The sequence below is a fragment of the Hyperoodon ampullatus genome (genome assembly GCF_949752795.1).
Source record: "Hyperoodon ampullatus genome assembly, chromosome: 4".
NCBI lineage: Eukaryota > Metazoa > Chordata > Mammalia > Artiodactyla > Ziphiidae > Hyperoodon > Hyperoodon ampullatus.
Window position 1 is genome coordinate 41,207,955 of NC_136917.1, and position 25,303 is coordinate 41,233,257.

The window sequence follows — 25,303 nt, forward strand, 5'->3', positions numbered from 1 at the left end:
TTTAATATAGTCCCTGTTGGAGACTCATAACGCACTTGAGAATAGTAAAGCCTCCAACAAGTGTTGCAGTAATAAAGTTGCCTTTGTTTTATGTAACATTTCCTAAACCTTACCATGTAACACATTTCTCACACAACACCTATTAATGTCTCCCAGAGCATTTTTCACAAAACACTAGAGTACTGTTGCAGAAGAAAATAAAAAATGAAAATCTTAACAGTTACACAGATACGTGATAAAAAGGAAAAAGTCAGCTGGAAATAAGAAAATGGATTTGGGTTGGGACTGGCATTCATTCCTTGGGTATGTCTCCTGTTGAGGCAGCAGTGTTCTGCAGGAGCCAAGGGGCAGAGAGCAACCTGATACCTTTACGTTCTGGCCCTCCATCCATAGCTGTCTTCTTAGAAAGCTTTTTATCTGTGCAGACAGAGCATTGATATAACACACAGGCTGCTGAAGCAGGGGAGTGCAAGCTGATCCTCCTCCAGCCAATGGACGCTTACCTAGCAAGTGAAAAGAAGTTTTATATACAAGTACTGTTTTTCTTTTCTTTAAAAAAAGATCATGTTTTTTCATTGTGTAAGTGAAATTTTAAACAAATGTGCCTCCACCCCAACACTTCTTTTTGTTTTTTTTTTCACCCCAACACTTCTTATGGGCTTTTTTCCTTTAGGCTTTGTCCACATGCACATGTGTTTTTATATAGTTGGTAGTGGTTAATATTCATACAATTTTGTGTTGTGAGAGCTTTTTTCCTATGGCCATGAAAGGAAGAAATTCCTAGTGGTGGCTGCCTCTGCCTGTTCTGTTGCTACATTGTTCCAAGCACCATTTCTGCAACATCTTGGGAGCAGTTTTTCATTCTGCTTCCCTGAACCACTCAAAAGGTCTTCCCTTTTCCCAGCCTCCCCAAATCTTACTGCTGCCAGAGTGCCTCTCTGGAAAATAATAACTCCTTAGCATTGTGGGACTAGCCTATGTTGGGACAGCTTTTTTCTAAGCCTATCGTCTGCTGCCCAGGTCATGTTAGCAGTGCTTATGCTAGAGAGACATTAGAAGGGCTTCCATATAAACCATCAAGACCCGTGAATATCCAGACATTTCCTAGTATAATGATTTTGCTGTTACAGAGGAAACAGGATAGAGAAACTGGGTGTCATGGCTTTTCTAACATCCTTTGTTCAGCTAGACACCTCATGGAGTGAGTTACATGGGCCTTATTTTTGGTACTTTGAAGCTCAGAATTCTGCAACTTTTTCAATATCCCCAAATTGTAGATATAAACTTCATGCTAAATATGTTTCTTCTTATAATAGCTTAAAAGTCTTTGTTTTTCGTGTAATTTGCTTTGGGATGTGTGGCTTCAGTAGCTGATCTTTATGAGTTGGTTTAGTGAATCCAAAAAAATGTTAGAGACATTATCAGATGATGTCAGATTACCACTACAGGAGAAATTGCTGCTTAATGTAAAAATAAAACCCTAGCTCATGGTTGGTGGTGTACCAAGATTAAAGAGAGTGAACTTCAAAATACAAACTGTTAAGCGTAAAATGGCAGTTCTGTGCTAGGACTCGTATTGATACTTGTACTGTCTCTTAGTGAAACTCATTTCCAGATCTTTGGCCATTTTTAGATAATAGCCATCCTGCCTTGTTGTATAGTTATGTGCTCGAAATCTTCATTTCACTGTGCACACCGGGGTCAGATAGGCTGCCAGTTACCATGAGTGTAAAGTCCCACAGCAGTGAATGAGATGGGTAAGTAATAAGTATTAATGCCAGTGTACTCTAAGGGGCCATATAAAGAATATCTTCAAACTAAAAATGATAAATACTGGCAGAAAAGTAACCATGTGTGCTAAATGCTTTACATGTCATTTCATTTAATCTCTGTAATACATAGGAACTACCTTTCAGATGAGGAAACTGGGACACATCAGTGGTTGATTTGTCCAGGGATCAGAGACAAGATATGGGCCCTATTCATTTCTAATAAATTATTGATCAATTAATATACATATTACTTTGCTTTTCTACAAATAACCATAAAAGATGAATCAGATCATGAAAATACATTAGATGTGCACTGTTTTCCTCTAGTGTGGCCTTGTGTTTTGGAACAGTTCCTGGAGTCAAGGCTCATTTTAATGTCTGAATAAGGGCTGCTATAAAATGGATTATGTAATTTGCTATTGCTAACCACTGAAGTTGTAAGGAAAGGGAAATAGTTTTATAGTTTCTTTCTCCCACAGGTCATAATTTAGTTGTGGACATCAGGATGTTTTTCTTGGCTTATCTCATCCATGTAGTTTTCCTTTGCACATCTGTTACATAAATTACTAAACTATTTTCTTGAAAAGGTGCCAGTTTAAGTCACACTTAATAGTTATAAAGGGGTCGGTACCTTTTGGAAAAAAGAATTAAATGACAGATTTTGAGGGGCAGAAATCCAACTACCATCCCAATTTAAGTATTTTTTTGTTTTGGATCAATTCCTGTGTTTTTTGAAAATTGAAATAATTATATGTGGTTTCTAGTGTTTCCCAAAAGACCTTATGTTGGACTATAAATATTTAATGATCTTTCATATAAAATGAGGTATTTTAGTTACTGCTTCTGTAAATTATCTTTCCAGTGATCAATTTATGTATACATTCTAGTCTGGTACAAAGTTTGCCGTTTGAAATTAAATTTGGAGTATTGATTTCTTTAATGATTATTCATCTTATGTACCCTTACCTTGAATTCTACATACACCATAAAATAATGATTTTTCTGGGGTTTTTTTTGGGGGGGGAAATTCATAAGATTTATTATTTCTGCTAGTTACATGTTAGGACTACTTTATACTTAAATGATGAACAAGTCAGTTAGGAATCTCAGAAATTTTAGATGTGGGTCTGGTTAATTTTGGCTTGTGCAAACTGATACTGAATCAATACTGGAAATTTTCATGGAATGTTCGGTAAACTGTTACATAAGCAAGGGCCCAAGTATTTTTTTAATGCACATTGTGAAATTGTGTAGATTTGGAATGCTGGTTTTTAAGCTTGAAATCTTTAGATAAAGATATCGTTTAGAATACTGATAATCTGTAATGGCTGTTTTTAGAGATTGGCAGAGAAAGTACGTTATAAATCGGTGTCAGTTACTGATAAAAGTTCTTAGATAAAATTTTTTTACATTACATTTCCTACTGTGTAACCGGTCTCCTTTCTAAATTACGGTAGAGTCTTGATAGATTTTTCTGTTCAGAGTTTTGACTTTTTAGAACAGATCTTAGAAGATTTGTTAACAGGAAATAATGTATAATTTTGTTATGATCCAAATCTGACTTGCAGTATGGGAACTAGTCACTTAGCTAATAAGCCAGTCACTGGCATCCACCTTGCAGCTCAGCCCTGTTGTGCTCCAGTTCTGGGGCTGTGGTAACACCTTAACTTTTTGTGTGTGAAAAACGACTCAAAAGAAAGCCAACCTCTGGTACTGGTATTGAATGTGGCAGAGCCTAAGAAATGATGATTCACAGGCAGAAAATAGAAGTTTTACGTGTATTTAAAGAGGAACACAGTTAAGGGTTTGGTCGTACCTTGGACTGATGACACAATCAAATCCATATGGAATCAGTAAAAGAAATTTATGGAAAATGTTCTGCCATGCAAAAGTTTCTCACCTAAGAAATAAAATTTAGTGAATCTAAATATTGGTTACCCTGTGTTAAGGAAGTATAATATGCACAGGATACTTTAATTTTTGATTGAATCTGGGAGACTGTCAGGAGTCTACATTAACATTTTTATTTTCACAGTTTTAAAGATACACAAAGGTCTTCAGCTCATCTTTCAAGAATGTTAGGGGTTTATTATAGTTTCTTCTACCTGCAGAGTAGTGTTTAGTGTTTATTTTGCTCTCTGTTTGCTTTGTCCCCCGCAGAATGAAAAATACTTTTATAGAAAACAGTTTTGTAGAATTTATCTTTCCACTTTATCTGTAAGTAGTACAAATGCAGTGTAAAATTTTGAGTTAAGATTACGAGAATATTGAGCCATATCTATCAACAGTGTTCAGTAATAGTAAAACATCACAGGTGATTAAAATTCTATAGTTCATTTCTCCACCCCATGATAATACTGGTCTGAACTATTTATTGAAATTGAAGGCCAGCATCACTGAGAATGGATCAAAGAATTTGGTAGTAGAATTGATGTGAGAATAGCTTTTGATTAAGAAAAGAGTATATAGTCCTTAATTTTCTTACAACTTATAACAATTAGAATTTCAAAAATAGTTATGTCAGTTAGGAGTACTTTTCATAATAATATGTGGGGAGGGAACAATTAAAATGATGTTTTGAACATTAATACATTTTCTGTGGTTTTAATGTCATATAGGCAGGCTGCTTGAGTTTGGACTTAGTTTTTCTGTCTGTGCCATGTTTTTTAAATGTATTAGGTATCTAGTTATAGTATGATCTTTATAACTGGATCTTTAAGTATCTAGAATTATTTTAAAACTTAGAAGCTTTAAAAAGGACTGTGGGACCCCCTTCCTCCCTCAATAAAACCTGGCAGCAGATTGCTCTTTAATATTTATTTGGGTTTAATTTTTTTTTTTTTTACTGTGATAGCTAAAGGAAGAGGTATAATATTTCAGTGCATATTCTTGTTGATTATTTTTAAAAGTAGCAATTAAATATTGTAGCATTTAGCATTTTAATGTTCCCTCTTGAAAAGTGAAGAGGAAAACAGAAGGTACATAATCCAGCACAGTCCTCCGTGTAAATAGGTGAAGTCATAAATAATATGCACATGAGCATACTACATAGCTGTAAGTAGATTGAAATAGGGTATTTTTTTTTAAGTAAGCAGGTTATTCTTTTCTGAAATCTTGTTACTGCAGAAGAATGGTTGAGAGCCTCAGATTTTAGATGTCTTCAATTTCAGTTCTTTCCTATTTAAACTGTTTTCTTTACCTTGCTTTTAAGAATATGTATGTTTAAGAGGGGTACATTGGTTTCCTTCTTTTCAACTGGATAGTTTGTTTTTAATTTTACTAAAACCAAAGAAAATGTAATTTCCATGACCGAGAATATATCTTTTTAAACATTAATTCAGCATTTAGTTCTTTTAGTAGCACAATTTGTGATGTCATCTTATATATTGATTAGTAGACTTTTACCTCAGATGATACTACTAATTCTCTGATTTTAGAGCATTATGGCATAATAGAAAATGGGCTACATTTAATTAGAATTAGAAAACCTAACAAAATTTGGACATCTATTGCTATTTACTAGTCATGTGATCCTGAGTGTAAGTTTATTTAAAGTTCTCTACTAAGGAGATGCTATTAAATATTTTTCCCTCTCTCCTCACTCAAATTTTTATATTATTTATTTTTTGGTAGGGGGGCTTTTGCTAGTAATGGTAGTGTGGTAGCACTAGAGAGAAAGTGGCAAGCATCAGGTTTGTTATTTGTTTCTTCTGTACTTATCAATATTTCATTATTTTCTTCTTATGATACAAATGGAGTACTATAGTTTTTTCCTTGTTTTAGCACTGTAGCTATATAACTATGTTACTGTATAATCTAGCAACATTAATTCTTCTACTGAACCATTGCTTGTGTTAAGACATAATTCATTGCTTTGTGTTTCATTTTCAGATCAAGAAAAAGCTTTTTTTTTGGGATGGGTAGCAATATGAGTATTGAACCTGTAAATGTTCAGCTTGCAAATAAGGGTAATGTGGTGAAGACCATCATTCCCTGATGAAAAATGAATGTTACATGGTCCAATATCTAGCTTTTAGAGCAAGTATTCTTAAAACTGTTTCTCTGCTCTTTTGGTTAGAAATATTTTAAAAAAGGAACAGATTTTCCTGGCATAAGTAATTTGTTACCTGAGAAAACTGTCTTTTTCAGTGTTCATTTTAAGGGTGTTTTATTGTTTTTAAAAAGTTTCTTAAAGAGTGATATTTTTAGAGGGAGTTTTACCTATATCGTAAAAGTATCTTCTTCTTTTTTTTTTTTTTATAATCTACGGCATTGAATGCTTCTAAATGAATAGACTTTTTTTTTCTTTTTCTTTCTTTCTTTCAATTTATTTATTTATTTATTTATTTTTGGCTGGGTAGGGTCTTCGTTTCTGTGCGAGGGCTTTCTCTAATTGTGGCGAGTGGGGGCCACTCTTCATCACGCTGCGCGGGCCCCTCACTGTCGAGCGCGGCCTCTCTTGTTGCGGAGCACAGGCTCCAGCCGCGCAGGCTCAGCAGTTGTGGCTCACGGGCCCAGCCGCTCCGCGGCACGTGGGATCCTCCCAGACCAGGGCTCGAACCCGCGTCCCCTGCATTGGCAGGCAGATCCTCAACCACTGCGCCACCAGGGAAGCCCGTAAAAGTATCTTCTGAAGTCTGTGGCATTAAGATCAAGAGGTCACTTTTAAATATAGATTTTAATGTTGGGAATTATTCTTCCCTAATACAGTTTTTTTTTTAATCGCATTAATTTCAATATTAGGTACCTAAGTTGTCCCTGTGGTTTTACACACATAGCATTTGGTATACATATTTTAGTTTGTATACATATATTTTAGTTACTAGTTTGCTACACTTACTAGCCTGATAACAAGACATTGGAAGTACAAATAATACTAATTTGGTCTACCATGATGTTTATTTGCCTATAAATAGTTAAAATGTTGCTAATGATGATATAGTACTCCATTTGTATTCTTAATGGCATTTTAATACTTTTCCCTTGGTTACAATATAATGTTCTTAGGGGAGATTTTGGAAAATATAGGAAAAAAGAAAACACAGTTTGAAGAAAAAAAAATACATTATTTAAAGCCATTACTTTGAATGCTGTATTTGTCTCTGTCTCTTGCTGCCTCTGTTTTTCTGACTCTCTTGTGTTTGTAAGTGTGGATGTTCGTACGAAAAAACACAAGTTTAACCGTCTAATAGAAAATACTGCTGAATATTTTTTCCTGAGCTCGGAATGATTAAAGTCTTTATAATAACTTTAAAACAAAAAGAAGAAACCATATTAAAAATACAGACCCATTTGATTCCATTTTGTTTAGAAAGAAGTAAAATTTAAAAGGCAGGCTAGGAAAAAGGCTTCTTACTAAATCTGTTTCAATTTTCGTATTCCTTTGTTAGCAGTTAAGACTGGATTATACCTGTACTTTACCTTTTCTCCTGGTCTGTCGTTTTGTTTTAGCAAAGCATATTCTTGAACTTTTGGCAGGAAAAAATACCATAAGACTATTCAAGTTTTTTCTTGTCAGTCATTATACTGATTATTCTTAATGCAGATTAGAAGAATGACTGACCATCTATAGGTAAAGCTCCATTTTAGCTTTTACTTTCAACCAATTTTGCCTCTAAAACCTGGACCCAAACTGTTACCGAGTAAAAATAACTTGATATTTATCAGTAGTGACCAGTGAAATAAGCAGAAAATGGGGAATAAAGAGGAGGGCCCAAATGAACACTAATCATTAACAAATTGAATAATCAACCCTTGACTTAGTTGAATATTGGCTGTGTTCATATAGCCATAGAAGCATGTGTACAGGACTTGAGGATGGTAACTTTTAGTAGTTAGCATTAAAAATCCAACTGAGTGAGTAGTGCTGGGTAGTGCAGAGTTAAGTACTCTCTTTGGGGACTCTTAGTCCTGTCCTACCTGCCTGTTGCTGGGGTGCTATGAGGAGCACATGTGAAGTGTGTGAAAACACTGTGGTTTGATTTTAATTGTGGATTTTATCCTTATAAAAAAGCAGTGGTTCAATATTACTTTAAGGTAAAAATCTTCAGAACATGAGCAGCTTCTTATGTTCCTCACTCTGTTCACTCCCTGGTAATTTCCTTTAATTTTGTTTGCAGAACAGATCCTTGACCTTTGTCTGAATTTTGTGTGTTTTAAAAAACTGATGAGAGATCCCCCTCTAGTGTCTGAATTATCCATTCTTAAAACATTTGTGTCAATCATAAGAAGTTTTAGGAATTAATAAGCTGGATGTTTTTTCCTTTCACATCTGGACATAACTTTTTTTTTTAACTTTTCTTTTTTGGGGGAGAGGGGAGGAGTTATTTTCCTTTCTTAAAAAGGGCACTGGAATTATGGGTAGGGTGTGGATTGAGGGCAAGAGAAAACATGGGAAAGGAAGGATCAAAATGCCATTTCTACCTTTTTAGAAACAGTTATTTTTAAATGACCTGGAATAAGGCCAAACTATACAGTGTTGTTTTGTTTTAGTTTATATTTGTTTCTGAATTAAGTGCAGCTTAAAAATACTTTGTTTTGGAATTCTTTATGCCATCGGATCTCATCTTGAGCGTTCCAGTTTCTGGAAAGCAGCGGTATTGTTAGAAAATGGTTTTAAAATACAGCCTGATACTCTTTGTGGAGGTGTTCTAACTTTGTTACTTTTTGTTACTATTGTTGCCATATTTTTCCATGTTGTTGCCATTTTATATTTTATATTGTGTGTTCTAATGGCAAGTTGTCCTTTTACATAGTTCCCATTGTTTCTCAACCAAGGAAATAAGGAGATTCTTAAGCTATTGGCTCTCTGCCACCTCTTCCTCTTAAACACACAGCACTCAAACACATATAGGCCTTCAGCTAAGAATCTTGTGAAGGGTTAGGGAAAACAGGACCTTTCTCATTCGACCCATGGGTTTTTGTAGCTTGAACAAGGAAAGTAGTGTTTGGAAAGCTACAGCATTTATGAAGGCTCTAGTAAAAATATTTCATGTACATGGCCTAGGGATTAACTCTTCATCTTGTTCTCCAACAAATTAAACAGTGCAAACAATTTCAAGTGCATTCTTGGTCATGAAATGCTTGGATGAATTATAATCCTAATTGCTATTGTTCATTCCCACAGCTGCACTTTTAACTGCCTAAGCCGTGCATTCTTCAGCCAGTAAGATAAACAACAGCATTTTGAAATCCATTATTTTGTGGCATCTTAAATTGCAAATGTGTCATTGGCCACCTTAATTTTATTTTGGTTCAGTTGTTAGCAAAATTATTTTAAAAAGTTACTATTTCTTTATATTTATATATAAAATTTTTGTTAATAGAATGATTATGGGTTTTTATAAAAATCCATTCATTAGTAGTCTTAAAATTTGAAGGAGGCAGTGGAGACCAGGGATTTATTTTAGTGCCATGGCAATAATTTATATTTGTTATCAAACAGTTGGTATTTTAGGAGAAAGAAAGTAATCGGATTTCGCTTTTCTACCTTAATAGAACAGTATTCTGAATGTAAATCTAGAAGCCATATTTATTCTGTGATTTGTCAAGTCATTTATATGCATAATGGTTCCTTTAAAATTTGAACTGTTTATTAATTGAAGTATTTGTAATAAATTTGAAATTTATATTTGAGAGATTCGATTGCCAATTATAATCAAATCTTCCTTATTTAAAACAACTCTTTTTTTTTTTTTTTTTTTTTTTTTTGCGGTACGTGGGCCTCTCACTGTTGTGGCCTCTCCCATTGCGGAGCGCAGGCTCCAGACGCGCAGGCTCAGCGGCCATGGCTTACGGGCCCAGCCGCTCCGCGGCATGTGGGATCTTCCTGGACCGAGGCACGAACCCATGTCCCCTGCATCGGCAGGCGGACTCTCAACCACTGTGCCACCAGGGAAGCCCTAAAACAACTTTTTGATGACTGAAAAACCATACAGCAAAAGTGGGGTAGATATAACTAATAAGAGTTATTACCAAATTCTTATTTTTTTGCTATTTCTAAAACTCAATTTTAAGTGGAAGATTTGAATTACCATATTTACAGGCATCTGTTATAACAATTGTTCAGTAATAATTGGAGTGTTACATGTCCAATGAGTACTACTATAATATGTCACATTTCCGCAGTATGTATTCCTCAGAATGTCTTTGAATTCTTCAATCCATATAAGCATGAGAAATTCTTTTTTAACAACCACACATTTTGCCATCTCATATCTTAATTGTAAGGTATTTTTTTCAGTTAGTTCTTTCTTATAAAAATATTACTTCATATTGATATTTTAAAATTCTAATAGGTGATATTATCTCTAATAATAATAGCTAACTTTTATTGAGCACTTCCTATATATGTCAGACACTGTACCATTGTGTATCATTTGATATGTTACCCTTTGAGATAGTAGTAGTATTCTTCCTTGTTCTCATTTTACATTTGAGGAAACATTAAGAGAAGTATTGGGTTGGCCAAAAAGTTCGTTCAGGTTTTTCTGTAAGATCTTATGGGAAAAAATACAAACGAACTTTTTGGCCAACCCAAAAAATAATTTTGCCAAAGATCACAAAGTTAATTGGAGTCAGATCTTTCTGACTCCTAGAATCCATGTTCTTGACCACTGGTGAAGTCTTAAGTGAAAGTTAAATACATTATCATACAGTCTCCAGATGGAATATTATGTAGCCATTAGAAATGAGGGCTGGGACTTCCCTGGCGGTCCAGTGGTTAAGACTCCACGCACGCTTCTACCACCGCAGGGGCACGGGTTCGGTCCCTGGTTGGGGAACTAAGACCCCACATGCTGTGCAGTGCAGCCAAAATATAAATTAATTAATTAAAAAAAAAACACTGAGGGTTACAGTGACTACACAGTGACAGAAAACACATGTGGTACAGTACGTGAAAAAAGACAAGGACTACAGTTAAATGTTCATACTGGTTCTAAACATCTTTAGACTGTTATCTTTGATTTTTCATTGCTTTTTTTTATACTGTATAAATAACATTTAGCTTTTATATAGTTTTGCTCATTAATTTAAAGAATTTCTGTGAACAGGAAACCTAAGACTGCATGTAAACCAGGTCTGGTCAGCAAAATGACAACTTAGCTTTATAATAGACTGTAGCATGTTCAATTTCCTTTTTAATTTGACCTAAAGCCATTTTTTACTGGACTTATGCCAGCTCTAATGTAATCTCTCATCTGTATTCTTGAAGCCTAATGGAATAGTAAAATCTTCTTAAAGATAACTTAAATGTGTTATATAGTGTCCTCAGGGTGGCTTGTGCACAAAAGATGTTTTCTTTCCCACCTTGTAGAGGTATCTCATTAGGACACCCAGTAGTGTCATTATTAAGTTTTCATGTGTTTCTCAGTTTTGATGCTAATCTTTGTGCGTATGTGCATGCATTTTTTTTCTCTGCAGCACCAATGTGGTTATGAATTATTCAGAGATAGAGTCTAAGGTTCGAGAAGCAACGAATGACGATCCTTGGGGACCTTCTGGGCAACTCATGGGAGAGATTGCCAAGTAAGTGATAATTTGACTCAGCAGTGCAGAAAGAATGCAACTATCTTCACCTAGAAATGTGAAATTTGCTTTCAGTTTTAAACTGTTTAGCTGCCAGATATAAATTTTGCATATAATCATTCAGATATTAGTGGGGGAAATTTTACAGAGGATCCATTCCCCTTAGATATTAGCTCAGAAAAGTAAAACAAAATTCTTCTTTTTCAATGAAGTTTAGACAAACTTTGTTAAAATTTTGACAAATGCATATAAAATGACTTAAAGCTAGGAGAATATTTCCCTGTTGAACATCTGGACGATTATGCCAGTGAATGAAGGGCTTGTAAAATATGATATTAATTAGTGGGACTTATGAATGTGCTTGATATTGTATAAAATATAAGAAAGACATTTTTAAGGAAGCATATCTAAATTTTTTTGAATTAAGCTTATTAATTTTTTAAAGCTCTTTAGGAAAACACAGAACAAGCCTGCCATCTACTGTCAGAATTAACACACTGCAAACTCTTAAGGAAAATTATTCTTTTTTCAGGGCTACATTTATGTACGAACAATTTCCAGAACTTATGAACATGCTTTGGTCACGAATGTTAAAAGACAACAAAAAAAATTGGAGAAGAGTTTATAAGGTATGGGTTTTAGTCTGTATTTATTATTTGACACGTTGAAGACAAATGCTTGAAGTTTTAAGGTGTATATAAGTGATTATGAAGGATGTTGAATCCTAGAATAGAATATTCTAAAACAGGTAAAAGTAGTAGATTTGCTGTTTGTGTTCTGTTTTCTAGTCACCATAAACAGCTCTTCATATATTTGTGCATATCGAAAGTAATGAATCTATAGTAGTATGCATGTTTAGTGTATGAGCAATTAAGATGAAAACCACCCTCTAATATGCTTTGTCATCTCTACATAAAAATTTGCCAGTATTATTACAGTATTGTGCACCAAAAATATGTTAAATTTAAGTATAACAGGAGATTTTAAAGCATTAAAATTCTAACATTTTAAAATTTGCAAGTATGTACTCTTTTGTTAGATTCCTTTCATTTAATACTGATCTCATCATATAATGTAGAATTCTAAAACAAGATAGTAATCTGTTCTTCCACCCCCACGATATTTTCTTGCTGCTCAGAAAGTTTTTCTGTGCTTTCCAAAATGGTGTTATTATATTTATATTTGAAACTTTGAAAGCAACGTTTCTGGCTTTCAGTATTGAAAATCAATGCTTTATTTAGTTCCATGTTTTTGATGTTGTTTGTCTCTGAAAACATTCACTGTCATTCCTTTAGCTTATACAGTAGTAGTGATGAAATAGTTTAAATTCCTATAAATTAATTTTTTTAAATTAGAGCTTTTTGTTTGTTTTAATAATTCTTGGGTAAACTACTTTTTTAACGAATAAATTCCTGGTAGAATGAGGGTTTTTTCCCCCTCAATTTCTTCAACCTAACTAGATTTTCATAGATCTAATCATCTTTATGTGAGGTTTGTTCCAAACAAAGTTTAGTTCATAATTCATAATTCATTGGTTTTTAGTGCATTCACAAAGTTGTGTAGTAGTTACTAATATCTAAACCAGAACATTTTCATCACCTCAAAAAGAAATCCCGTAAACATTCTTTTCTCATATTTGCTGGCAGCAAGTTTTTTTTTCCCTTTCTTTTTTTTTTTTTTTACGTGTCAGCATAAATCACGTTTTTAGCAGAAAATATCGATATTTTCCAAAACAAGCAGCAAGTTTTTTAAACACAAGCTACATCATAAACCTCCCAAATTAAATTTTATCTGGGAAAAATGCTGTGAGGTCATAATTACCAAATAATTGTTCTCTTTAAACTGATGTTTCTAACACTAAAACTGAACCAGCTTTCTAAAAGCTTAGTGTTCATTTATATCATACATTCAGATATTTAACATCAAAGTTTTTTTTTAATCTTTTTTTTTTTTTTTTTTTTTTTTTGTGGTACGCGGGCCTCTCACTGCTGTGGCCTCTCCCGTTGCGGAGCACAGGCTCCGGATGCGCAGGCTTAGCGGCCATGGCTCATGGGCCCAGCCGCTCCATGCAGCATGTGGGATCCTCCCGGACCGGGCACGAACCCGCGTCCCCTGCATCGGCAGGCGGACTCTCAACCACTGCGCCACCAGGGAAGCCCCGTGTATCCAGTGGACAGTTTATAATTATTTAGTACGCTTGGTATAAGAGGAACTTTAAATTGATAATATGAGTTTTTAAAGGTACTTTTAAAGTCTAATGTAAGGTAAAGAACCCACACACACATACACACACAAAGATTATTTATTTGCTAATGTTAGAATTTTTTTTTTTTTAGCCATTTACCAGAGCTCTACCAGAATTTATTTCATTAAATCTCATTTGGTGCTTTGTATTTTTTACAGTCATTGCTGCTCCTAGCTTACCTCATAAGGAATGGATCAGAGCGTGTTGTTACAAGTGCCAGAGAACACATTTATGATTTGCGATCCCTGGAAAATTACCACTTTGTAGGTGAGCAATGGAAAAACCTTATAAGCAAATTAAAACAGTGGTTGGAGTTGTCAGTCACCTGAACCAGCTTAGAAGCTTCTCTGCTCTAATTAGAATGTGACTGTTGCTGGTTGTGTGACGAGTGCAGAATCCAAGACGTGGGGCCCTAGAGTATTAATTAGTGAAGACAAGAACTTGCAGAAAATACTGGCTAATAACAACAGAACCAACACAACATGAGTGTTCGGGTTTATATTAAAATATGCACTGGAGACTGGTCCCCTGTGGTGTCCATAAAGGAATAGCTTTAATCATATGGGAAGAAAAGGTTAGAGCTCCAAAACACACACATCTGTTTGAAGCTGGGTTTTTTTTTCCTCCCACCAAATAATATTTACTGTGCAAAGGCAGCAAGGCCAGAGTGTGTTTTGAATGTGAAAGAGGATACAGAATGAACCACGTTTCATTTTGTAGCATACCCCAGTTGAAAGCACTTTAAAAATTCAGTTTTTCAGCTACACTAAATCCTGGTAATTAGTGTTTCCAAACTTGTATTGGGGAGATGAAGGCGTTTGGGTGCTTTTCAGTCATTAAAATGTACGTTTTGTTTTGTTTTGTTAAAATACCATAGAAAAAGAAAATAACATTTTTGGATATTAGCCCATTTTGTATGGTTATTGTTAGTAATCCTTTTTAGTGGATCTTTAATTGATTTTGCATAGAACCGTTATCTGTGGTCCTTTTTAGTTCATTTTTGCACTCTCTTATACGCCAGAATTGCATCTCAAGACTTAGGATTTGATGAGGAAATGACAAAATTCAGTAACGCAATTTGCCTCTTTTTATTCACTGTGAAATATTGAAGTTGGTTTCTTGTGTTGAAATTTTCATGTCTTTTTTGTGTGTGTTAAAGAGTTTGATACATATTAACTGAATTCTTAAGGTTTTGTTTCTCCCTTACCATCCTCACAGATGAGCATGGCAAGGATCAAGGTATAAATATTCGCCAGAAGGTGAAAGAATTGGTTGAATTTGCCCAGGATGATGACAGGCTTCGTGAAGAGCGAAAGAAAGCAAAGAAGAACAAAGACAAATATGTTGGGGTTTCCTCAGACAGTGTTGGAGGATTCAGATACAGTGAGTATCAAAGACAGACTGGCACCTAAGCATCAGTTTAGCTTCTTGGGTGTATTTTAAGAATCATTGAAATACCGAAGACAAAAATGCTATTTTGAATACATACAATATTGAGATATATGTAATACTCATTTTGGCTCCTGTAGATCTTAGGAATCTTTCTATTTTTTACTTTTGTGTTTCAAGAATATGATTTTAACCATTAAGCATTATTGAATGACCAAACTTTGAGTTGACATACAGAGAATAAAATAGATATATGCCCTTTCCTCTTGGGGTTCCCATTCTAAGAAGAAAAAAGGATTTCTGTAACTTACCATGTAGAGTATTAAAAAAAAAAGTTTGATGAAGAGATTCATCCTCCTAATTCAAAACCAGTTTAGTTCTATTTTTGGCCAAAAATAGAGCTACAGGTTAGTCCATCCTGAGTCTCTTCCCTTAACTAAGCACTGCGTTAATTTGACGTAGAAAAAGGTAACTGACAATACCATCAGTTTTTCATCTAGGCCTATCACTGTATTGTTCCTAACATATTTAAGAACAGCTAGAACATTCATCTCTCATGTTTATTTTATTTATTTATTTATTTATTTTTTGCGGTACGTGGGCCTCTCACTGTTGTGGCCTCTCCCGTTGCGGAGCACAGGCTCCGGACGCGCAGGCTCAGTGGCCATGGCTCACGGGCCCAGCCGCTCCACGGCATGTGGGATCTTCCCGGACCGGGGCACGAACCCGTGTCCCCTGCATCAGCAGGTGGACTCTCAACCACTGCGCCACCAGGGAAGCCCGGCCATGTTTATTTTTAATGTAATAATATGGTTTTCCGAAAATAGATCACTAGGTAGGTGCTTGAAACATACAGAAAATAAGAACTCTCTTTCACAGGATGTTCCTTTGGACTCGTTCTGTCTTCTGTGAACACTGACAGTCCCTTGTCATTTTGTATATACACAGACAGGCCAGGGCCACGTATACTTAGCAGCTGCATATTGGGGTTCTCTAACTGCCCCCCAACCATATCTAAGTTTGTTTATGTTTGAATTATACTGAGATCTTATAACTCCTTCATTGTAACGGTGTAAACGTCTTCTATTTCTTACCTTGCAAGTATCTATAAAACGTCTTCGCTCCTTTGCTCCTCTGCTTTCTTGCCCTCAAATTAAAAATACTGCACTTAATTGGTTAATGTTTCTAACAGCAGAAAAATTCATTTTTTTAACGTCCCATATCACATTTAAGTCAGTTCTTGAATTGGGCAAAAATGTTTCTCTTAAATAAATCACATAAATATGTTTTGGCGTTTTTATTTGTTTAGGGGAGTAAGAAGTCTTTTAATTATTTACCCAAGTAAATATTTTATTCTTTAGATTTTTCAAAGTAGCTTTAGCAGTTTAATGTGTTTTTGAGTAGAAAGAGCTGTTCACCACTCCTTTCCTCATTCTACTTGCTAGTAGTCCTTTTTTAAATCAGCACAATATATAATTAGATAAATTTAGACAATTGAGTAAGTTTTTAGACTTAGAGTGAACTAATTACATCATCTGCATTAGAGATAGAGTTGAATGTCCTGTGTATGTGCATTGCCTTCTTTTATAAATTATTTTTAATGTTATATATATTATTCAGAGACTTAATCAACTTTAACTATTTTACATGCTTTTTATTTTGACATTAGATAATGTTTTGCCAATATCCAGTATCTCTGGCACTCATTTAGTATGATGTCCACTGTGCTAATTTAGTTTTCATCTGCTTTCATTTATCCTGTAAATTTGTTTCTTTTCAAAGTCTGGTTCATCACATTGTTATTGAAGTGTACATATACATTGTTGGAGAGCCATTCATTTTTATAATACCATTCTGGCTTAAATTTTGTCTAGAAAACATTTTGTCATGTTCTCTTTAAGTTGGTGGTCACTTTCAGATTTAGTAGACGTATTTTTAAGTCCTCAAACTCTCACAGAAAATTTTGGCTTTGCAGTTTTACTGAGTAATTCAGCAAAATGGTTTTGTTCGATCTCCAAAGGGCATGTATGCCATCAGAACTTGTTAACCAAAGTTTAAACAAAAGCTCAGTTATCCACCTTTTGATTATTTTGCTGTTTCTCATTGGTCTTTCCTTTTTCTCTGCACCCTGCCTTAATTTTCGGTCCTCTTTTTAACCACACATGATTTTTCTGCACCTTGTACTCTTGCCTCTTAAGTTGAGTTTGGACATGAAGATGGAAATGGAGAAGGTTCCATTTAGTGCCTGTAATTCCTATCTCTTCTTTAGGCCCTCAAAGTCAAGGACTAAAACAAATCTTGACATTTTGGGGCTTTTTTTCACTGCCAGTGATCTACTATCTCCTTTATCAAATTCACACAGAGGCTCCCTAGGTTTTGCCAGTCCCAGGATAATGTTTGGGCTTGGTGTTTGAATAGCATCACTGTTCTGAACTGCTTGAGCATATCTCATGATTCTAGTCTGTATAGTTTTTGGTATTTAGAATATTCTTTTCTTTTTAAAATAATTGAAGGGTGCTTTCCCATGCCATGAAGTACATTTATTTTTCTAGTTTGATGGTAAAGAATGACAGTTATGAGTCTTTACAGCATATTGGGATATGTAGCATTCAGAGTAGTGTTTCCTGTAGTTTGTGTTTTGTAAGAGATGGTTGCTGTCCAGTGCTTTTCTAATAATCGAAAAACCATTAAGAAATGGGAATGAAATGTAATGCATTAAGTGACTTTTGTGAAAACACAAGATTTCCATTTCTCATTTGCTTATGTAGCTCGTGTTGGTTTTTGTGTTTTCCTCTCCTCCTTTCAGCAGCCCTTAAGGACTTCCTGATATGCTGTGCTGTGCATTGAGGTTGTGTTAGTTTTCATAAACAAAAGCTTTTGAATCTGCATTCCTGCCACTTAATGACTGGCACTACATGCTGTGCCTTGCTGCAATTGTGTTGATTCAGCACTGTGGGAGCTTTCTGTTTTCCTTTGAAAACTATTTTATTATGAGGAAAAGCTTCAGAAATAAGGACTATAGACACCTTTTGAATTTAATGTCCTTAGAGTTGCTTCTTTTTTTAATGCTTTATATAGGTGAAAGATATGATCCTGAGCCTAAATCAAAATGGGATGAGGACTGGGATAAAAACAAGAGTGCTTTTCCATTCAGTGATAAATTAGGTGAACTGAGTGATAAAATTGGAAGCACAATTGACGACACCATCAGCAAGTTCCGGAGGAAAGATAGAGAAGACTCTCCAGAAAGATGCAGGTATTAACACTTTGTCTCCTGGGTCTCTTGGAAAGGGTACTAAATTGACACAGCTGGGTCTTGGGTTTTTTTGTTTATTTGTTTTGGGTGTTGGCATTGTCTGAAATTCAGCTTTATTTGTTTCTTTAATAGATTTTATTTTTTAGAGCAATTTTAGCTTCACAGAAAAATTGTGCATAAAGTACAGGGGGTTGCTACATAACCCCACCTCTCTGAGTGCAAGAATGCATGCACACACACACAGTTTCTCCTGTTACTAACATCTTGCATTAGTGTGGTACATTTATTAACAATTGATAACCAGTATTATTAACTAAGCTCTTCAGTTTGCATTAGAGTTTACTGTGTTGTATAGTTGACAAATGCATAGTATCCACCATTACAGAACCATACAGAGTAGTTTCACTCCCCTAAAAATGCCTTGTGCAAAAATATGGAAAAATTCATGAATTTGCATGTCAGCCTTGCACGGGGGCAGGCTAATCTAGTTCCCTGACGAGGGATTGAACCGAGACCATGGCAGTGAAAGTGCCAAGTTCTAACCACTGGACCGCCAGGGAATTCCCAGGTCATGCGAATTTTCACTGTATTGTTCCAGTTTTAGTATATTTGCTGCTGATTTATACATATATATATATTGTGTGTGTGTATTTACACACACAACACATCATATATACAGTGCAGCTGTTTATAAAATGCTATGTCAGACATTATTTGCATTTAGTATTGACACACTTTCCTTGTCTGTGTCTATTTCTAAAACTGATCACATTTCCTGTATGTTTTTTTTTTGTTTTTGTTTTTGTTTTGCGGTATGTGGACCTCTCACTGTTGTGGCCTCTCCCGTTGCGGAGCACAGGCTCCAGATGCGCAGGCTCAGCGGCCATGGCTCACGGGCCCAGCCGCTCCGCGGCATGTGGGATCTTCCCGAACTGGGGCACGAACCCGTGTCCCCTGCATCGGCAGGCGGACTCTCAACCACTGCGCCACCAGGGAAGCCCTCCTGTATGTTTTTATTCAGGCCGTTTATTGGAATTTTTTTTCCCAGTAAGAACTTTGACAGCTTATTTTGCAATTGGGCATCTGATGATCCAGGGATCTAAGGTATTGCTGAGGGATAATGAAGTTTATTATTTTATTAGATTTAAACAAAAGTTAGGGGTTTGAAAATTCTTCTGTGACATTGCATTAAGATTCTGTGCCAGTTTATACCAGAAAAAAAAAAATCCAGATGGATATTTGGACTAAATGTTTTCGAGTATGACCTATATTTTCATAGATTACATTTTTTAATGATGGGGTATTTGTATTTAGTTTTACATAGAACAGCACTAGGAACCTTTTAGCGTTCACGTTTTCTTACCTACCAGTATAGCTATTAACTAGTTTTTCTGCCAGTTGTAAGGACAATATATGTAGCACTTAATTTGCAAAGCAAGTTTTATAAGTTCTTTGTTATTTGTGCATCACTGTATCTCTATTAGATAGTCTAGAGCAAGGATTTTACCATTATTTTTTTGGAGTAAGAACTGAAGCCCAATCAGGCTGTGTGGAACTTGCCTAAAGTAACACAGAGATGCAACCAAAACTTCAAGTGAGTTCTTGTAACTAAGTACCATCTCTTTTTCTCTTATAAAAAAATCTTAACAGTTCAGATTTAGGGGTCATTAAAAAGAAATAAAAATAATAATTTTGAAACTATTCAAATTCTAAAATATTTTAGTGTCTTCTCAGTATGTTTCCATATTTATTAAATCTGTGGAATTTCTGTCTGTTTCTGGAGTATGATCTTTGAAGAACCAGAATTTATTTTTAATACTTTGAATATATTTTACAACTATATTTCTAGCTCTTTTATACTGAAAGTGTATGCATATGGTAATAAATAACTAAACTTTGGAAAACGATGCCTATCTCAAATACTCTGTGCTGTTTTTCCCTCTTTAATGTTCTTGTGGCCTTTGTGTTCACACTTCTGGTTTGACTTAGAAAACATAGTAGCCACATATTCTGTTGCTATTTCCTGAAGAAGGATGGGAATCAGGTAGGTAGGCTGCTTAGAAATCTAACTGTGTACCTTCTTGTTTTGTTACTTTCTCTTCTTTGCCCTCCACCCTCAATTTTTCTTTCCTTGCTTTGTCTTCCTATTCTTTTTTTTTTTCTGTTTCTCCCTTGATTTTTTCTTTTCTACATTTGCCTGTAAGACAGGATCTGCTAGAGTTCCTAAATCTTTTATACATTCAGGTTTAAAAGAGTGAAAATATAGTGTATGTTATTTGTTTTAGTAACTAAAGAGCAAACCAGGGACTTACATCTTGGAGTATTTGTGAGAGAAGAATAGATTTTTAGACAAAGTTGCATGGGACCTATCTGGCATGTTATCAGAATTTTAGACTTATTAGCTCATTATTAGATTCAGGAATTCTTGAACACTGATCATATATGAAGCTTTCATTTCATTGTGTGCTAGTCAGGTTTATATTCTCACCTTGTAAAGAAATTATCTTGCACTGTAATCAAATTGGACATCAGAAAGGTAAGAAGTTTCAGTCTTAGATAGAGGACTGATGGTGGGAATTTTTAGGTCATTTGTTGCTGAGAAATTAGTAAGTGACAAGGGGTTTTGAACACTTGATCAGAACTTGTAGATTTCCTAAAATGTTTATAGATAAAAATACATTTAACCCCTTTGCTCAGTGTGGGAAGCCATTCTTCTTGATTCTTGATTTATACAGGTTCCAACTTGATTTATATTTAAGTAGAGATTGCTTTAGATTAGTCCGAGTTAAATTGCATCAGTAATAATAGTCATAGTTTTAAGGAGAATTTTAAGTATTTTACTTCAGAATATTTATAATTTAAACCACCTACTCTGAAATTAAGAAATAATAGGTAATGGAACGTATTTCAGGCAATTTCTCTCTCTGTCCTACTTGCACCAGAAAAAAAAAACCCAATGCGTCATTACTGGAGTAGTACTGACACATTTAATTTGGGGCATATATGAAAAACACAGTTCTTTACTCAGTCTGTATTTTTTTCCTTTTGCATGTTAAGAAGAAGAAAAAATCTTTGAATGTGCCTGAAAAGGAATTCTTTTAAAATACTTTAAATATATTTAAATTTTCTGTAAAGCAGTTTTCTTAGTTTTGGAAAAGTTTGATCTCGTGATTCTATATAGTAAAATAGAGCACAGTGCTTGTAAAGTGCATTACCTCATTTTTCTGCATTTACAGATGAGAGTTTAATCATTTGAATGCAGATAGGATAATATTTAAAAGATATCCATTGAAATTACAGTATTTTATTATATATTTGCATTAGTATATGAGAGTCAGTGACAGAATCATGTTATATAGATGGAACTGTAGTTGTTGCACACAGTCCATTTCAAGAAAATGGTTATCAAATGCAGCTATTTGAGCTCCTAGACTCTAATCAATTGATTCTGATATGATAATAACCCTGCTATTTTATTTTTTAATTAAGCTTTAAATCTATAATAAATAAGCACTTGAATTATTTCAGGCTTTTTTATTTGTACACATTTATGTAAATACTTTTTTGTAGCAGTATTTTAGACTTACCTGGGGAATTGGATGGGTTCCCACTTCCACTCCCCAGTGCATACATATGATTATTCAGATAGCTTAGATAACATTCTCTTGATCCCTGTCAAATAGTCAAAGTATGGAATTTTGGAGTTACTGCATTTGAAATTCTTTAGCTCAAATCACTGAGGGCTCCATTTTAAAGTAATCCTTAGTCTTATTATTTTCCTTCATTTTTAATATCTTTTAGTGACAGTGATGAGGAAAAGAAAGCAAGAAGAGGCAGATCTCCCAAAGGTGAATTCAAAGATGAAGAGGAGACTGTGACGACAAAACATATCCATATCACACAGGCCACAGAGACCACCACCACAAGACACAAGCGCACAGCAAATCCTTCCAAAACCATTGATCTTGGAGCAGCAGCACATTACACGGGGGACAAAGCAAGTCCAGATCAGAATGCTTCAGCTCATACACCTCAGTCTGCAGTTAAGGTGGGAACGGCACGAGTTTACACATTATACACAGTTTTATTCTTATAAATTACTTTTAGAATGACTGCATTAGTAGGCTCAGGCATTTCTAGGTAATCATATTAATTATAGATCAGCTGGCATGTATTAGTCATTAATAATAAGAAATCTCTTTGGAGGAAGAAACCGGTCCAACTGCTGAATGATTATCTATGTACTTTCTATGAAAATAGTAATAACACTCTTGGTTCATTTGGGAAAGCTTGTGAATCAGAATGTAGTGCATCTGTTTCCTTCTAGACACCACCACTGGTACCAAGTGTGAGATTCACTAAGGAAAACATGGTAGTGTTTGGAAGTTGTAAGAAATGACCACTAGTATATATGACAAGTAGTTATATAGCGGAACTGGTCTTGTTTAATACAGAGATCGTTCCTCTGAAAAGGAGGTTTATTTGCTCTGTGGTCATTATTGATCAGTAGCAGCACTAATTCTTGTAACTGTCTTCACTTTTTATTCACCACAGAAATGAAATCTACCTGCTAGATACCTGGCTGCAAGCTTGTCTTTTGGACAGAAATCTGCCTAAGAGGGAGGTTTGCCCTGAAAGCCTCAATAGTTGTTTTGTTACTCTCCCCCCACTAGTATTCACCCAGCTTGTATCTTTGCATCAAATGTAGCTGAAAGCTAGGGAAAATATTTTTCTAATGTATCTTGCAAATTGCAGGTGACTCTAAAACTAGAGCTAGTCCTACTTAGTGTCAAAAACTGTGTCAAGTTTTCCCACATATCTTCTGGTGTATAATTTCACCCATATTGTGCTCTTTTTAGTTTTGACAAAAACCTCAAAATTACAACTCAACTTTAGTTGTAGTTAAAAGGGGGAAGTGGATGTGTTATTTCCTTGTGGTCTTAGTTTTCCCCTGCTGTGGATACAGTTAGCTTACTGATGACTGTCTAAGATCTGGTAGATAGTCATAATTAAAACGCAAGTAATACATGATGGCTGTTATATGGAGAGTTCATTTATGGTTGCATGGGGAAAATCATCCAACCTGTATAATTTTTTTTAACAGTAAACTGAGACTTTTATATCTTAAAAGGATTTTAAATATCTATTTGTAGTACAGCCTGAATGTATGTCACTGCCATAAATATTTTAAATTTATAGTGTAAGCTTTTTGACTTTGTTTTTATTACCAAAAAAATGCATAGAACTCTGAAGTTCTCGGCAAGTTACTCAGCTGCTTCAAATCTCTTTCAACCTCAAGGCCTTTTTGAACCACAGTATATAGTGTTTTAATCTTCAAAGCTCAAATTAACATGCCTAGGAATTTACAGTGTTTTCCTATTGCCTAGCACTTCTGTTCTAATTTAACATGTATGTATTGAACATACAGGACCTATGCATTAGGGTGCTTAGAACTATGTATAGGAGAAAAATCATATTACAACTCCAGGCCCACAGTTTAGTTTGGGAACTAAATATAAAACAGATGTCAAGGTATATCAGACCAACATAGAATTATACTGACCTGTATGGTATACAAACAGTGTTGCTAAAGTTCACAGAATCATAAAATTTTAGAGCTAGATAGGATGTTGGCCTCCAATCCAGTAGATCTCAGACCTTCTTATGCACTGGAATTACTAAAGGAGCTTTCTAAGACTGTACAGACCAAGATCCCAACCTGGGCAATTATGATTCAGTATGTTGTGATGGAGCTGGGCATATATATTTCTTTAATGCTTCTCAAGTGATTCTGTGTTAAGATTTGAGTGGGATCTGGAAGGTATATTTTTTCAGAGTGAAATGCAGTAAGAAATGAGAAAGTAACCCAGGAGTAGTGGACATGCCTAATCTTGTCTGATCTCCGAAAAGAAGTGAGTTAGGGAAAAGAGGAGTGTGGATGTTAGGGACTTTTACAATGCTAGGCATAGAATTACTTTAAAAATACTCTCTCTCCATAAGGATTCAAGGTCACTTCTCTTTTTTCAGAAAAGGAAATCTACCTTTATTAAGATAATTACAGGTATTTGTGTCTCAGTTGGGAATTAGAGATGAGTAGAGAAGATTTTTTAAAAAAAAAAAAAGTAGAAATATGTTTTCTAAGCTTATTTAGTTCTGTGTGTGTTTTCAGACTTCAGTGCCTAGCAGCAAGTCATCTGGTGACCTTGTTGATCTGTTTGATGGCACCAGCCAATCAACAGGTAAGCTTCCACATTGGCTTTTTCTATCAATAGTGTTCTTGGTTTCAGAGTAATTTTTTTTAATGGCAAATAAAAGATGGAATGAAAATTAAAAAAAAAATTTTTTTTTGCATTAGATTTATTTTTAATGTGAAATTAATTCACTTTGAGCATTATTTGGGAGGAAGTGTTTAATTGCCTAAAATAAGGAAGGTGAGCACTTAAATATTTGACTGATAATTCAGTAATCTCAATTTCTTTAGCACTGAGTATTTGGGGTCCCTTTGCTTTTTCTATAAGCGAAATGGACTGCTCTGCCCATTTCACTGTTGTTCCATAAATCTTAATTCTGGCTGTCAAACTACCCATGCCTAGAGTTCATTTAAACTTTTCATTCATTTATGCACTAAACATTTATCGAACCAGACACTGGCCTGGGTGCTTGTGGTATAATGCTTAGTAAAACAGTTCTTGCCCTAATGGTAAGGTCAAGTGGAGGAAGTAATCATTAATCAAAGAGTCACAAATAGTTACCTAGTTACAAACATACAGAGTGCTTTGGAGGAAAGGCGCATTCTGTGAAAGTGTGACATATTTTAAAAAGGGCTGCAGCAAAAGAATAGTCCATTTACCAAGATTTTCTCACAGAGAAGATTAATGATTTCTTCAGTTTCATGTCCAATATGTGCTAGATTTTTTTTTTTAGTAATTCCCTATAAATTGTTTTCAAGAAAATTGATTATTTTAGGTTGCATTTGATGATTATGGAGTCGTAATAAACTGTACGGCAAGTCAAAAGAGCTTAAGAAATAAAACTTATGTTTAAAGTTCATTTCACATTAAAATGTAACTGGCGAGATTGACATAGAAATAACGTCAAAGTAAATCTGTTGTT

The 25,303-nt window shown here is 34.9% G+C and overlaps 1 protein-coding gene across 6 annotated transcripts in view; it reads left to right on the forward strand.

Annotated features, from left to right (window-relative positions):
• The window catches only part of CLINT1 (clathrin interactor 1), a gene marked incomplete at its 5' end in the record, with an annotated part of 67,002 nt that overhangs the window by 25,924 nt on the left and 15,775 nt on the right, over window positions 1-25,303 (forward strand). For all 6 annotated transcript variants that reach the window (XM_079702530.1, XM_079702532.1, XM_079702531.1 and 3 more), the window contains 7 exons: window positions 11,196-11,300; window positions 11,833-11,929; window positions 13,704-13,812; window positions 14,764-14,928; window positions 18,013-18,190; window positions 21,992-22,238; window positions 24,360-24,429. In XM_079702530.1, the coding sequence (XP_079558656.1) occupies window positions 11,196-11,300; window positions 11,833-11,929; window positions 13,704-13,812; window positions 14,764-14,928; window positions 18,013-18,190; window positions 21,992-22,238; window positions 24,360-24,429 (971 nt within the window). The remainder of the gene's footprint in view (window positions 1-11,195; window positions 11,301-11,832; window positions 11,930-13,703; window positions 13,813-14,763; window positions 14,929-18,012; window positions 18,191-21,991; window positions 22,239-24,359; window positions 24,430-25,303) is intronic.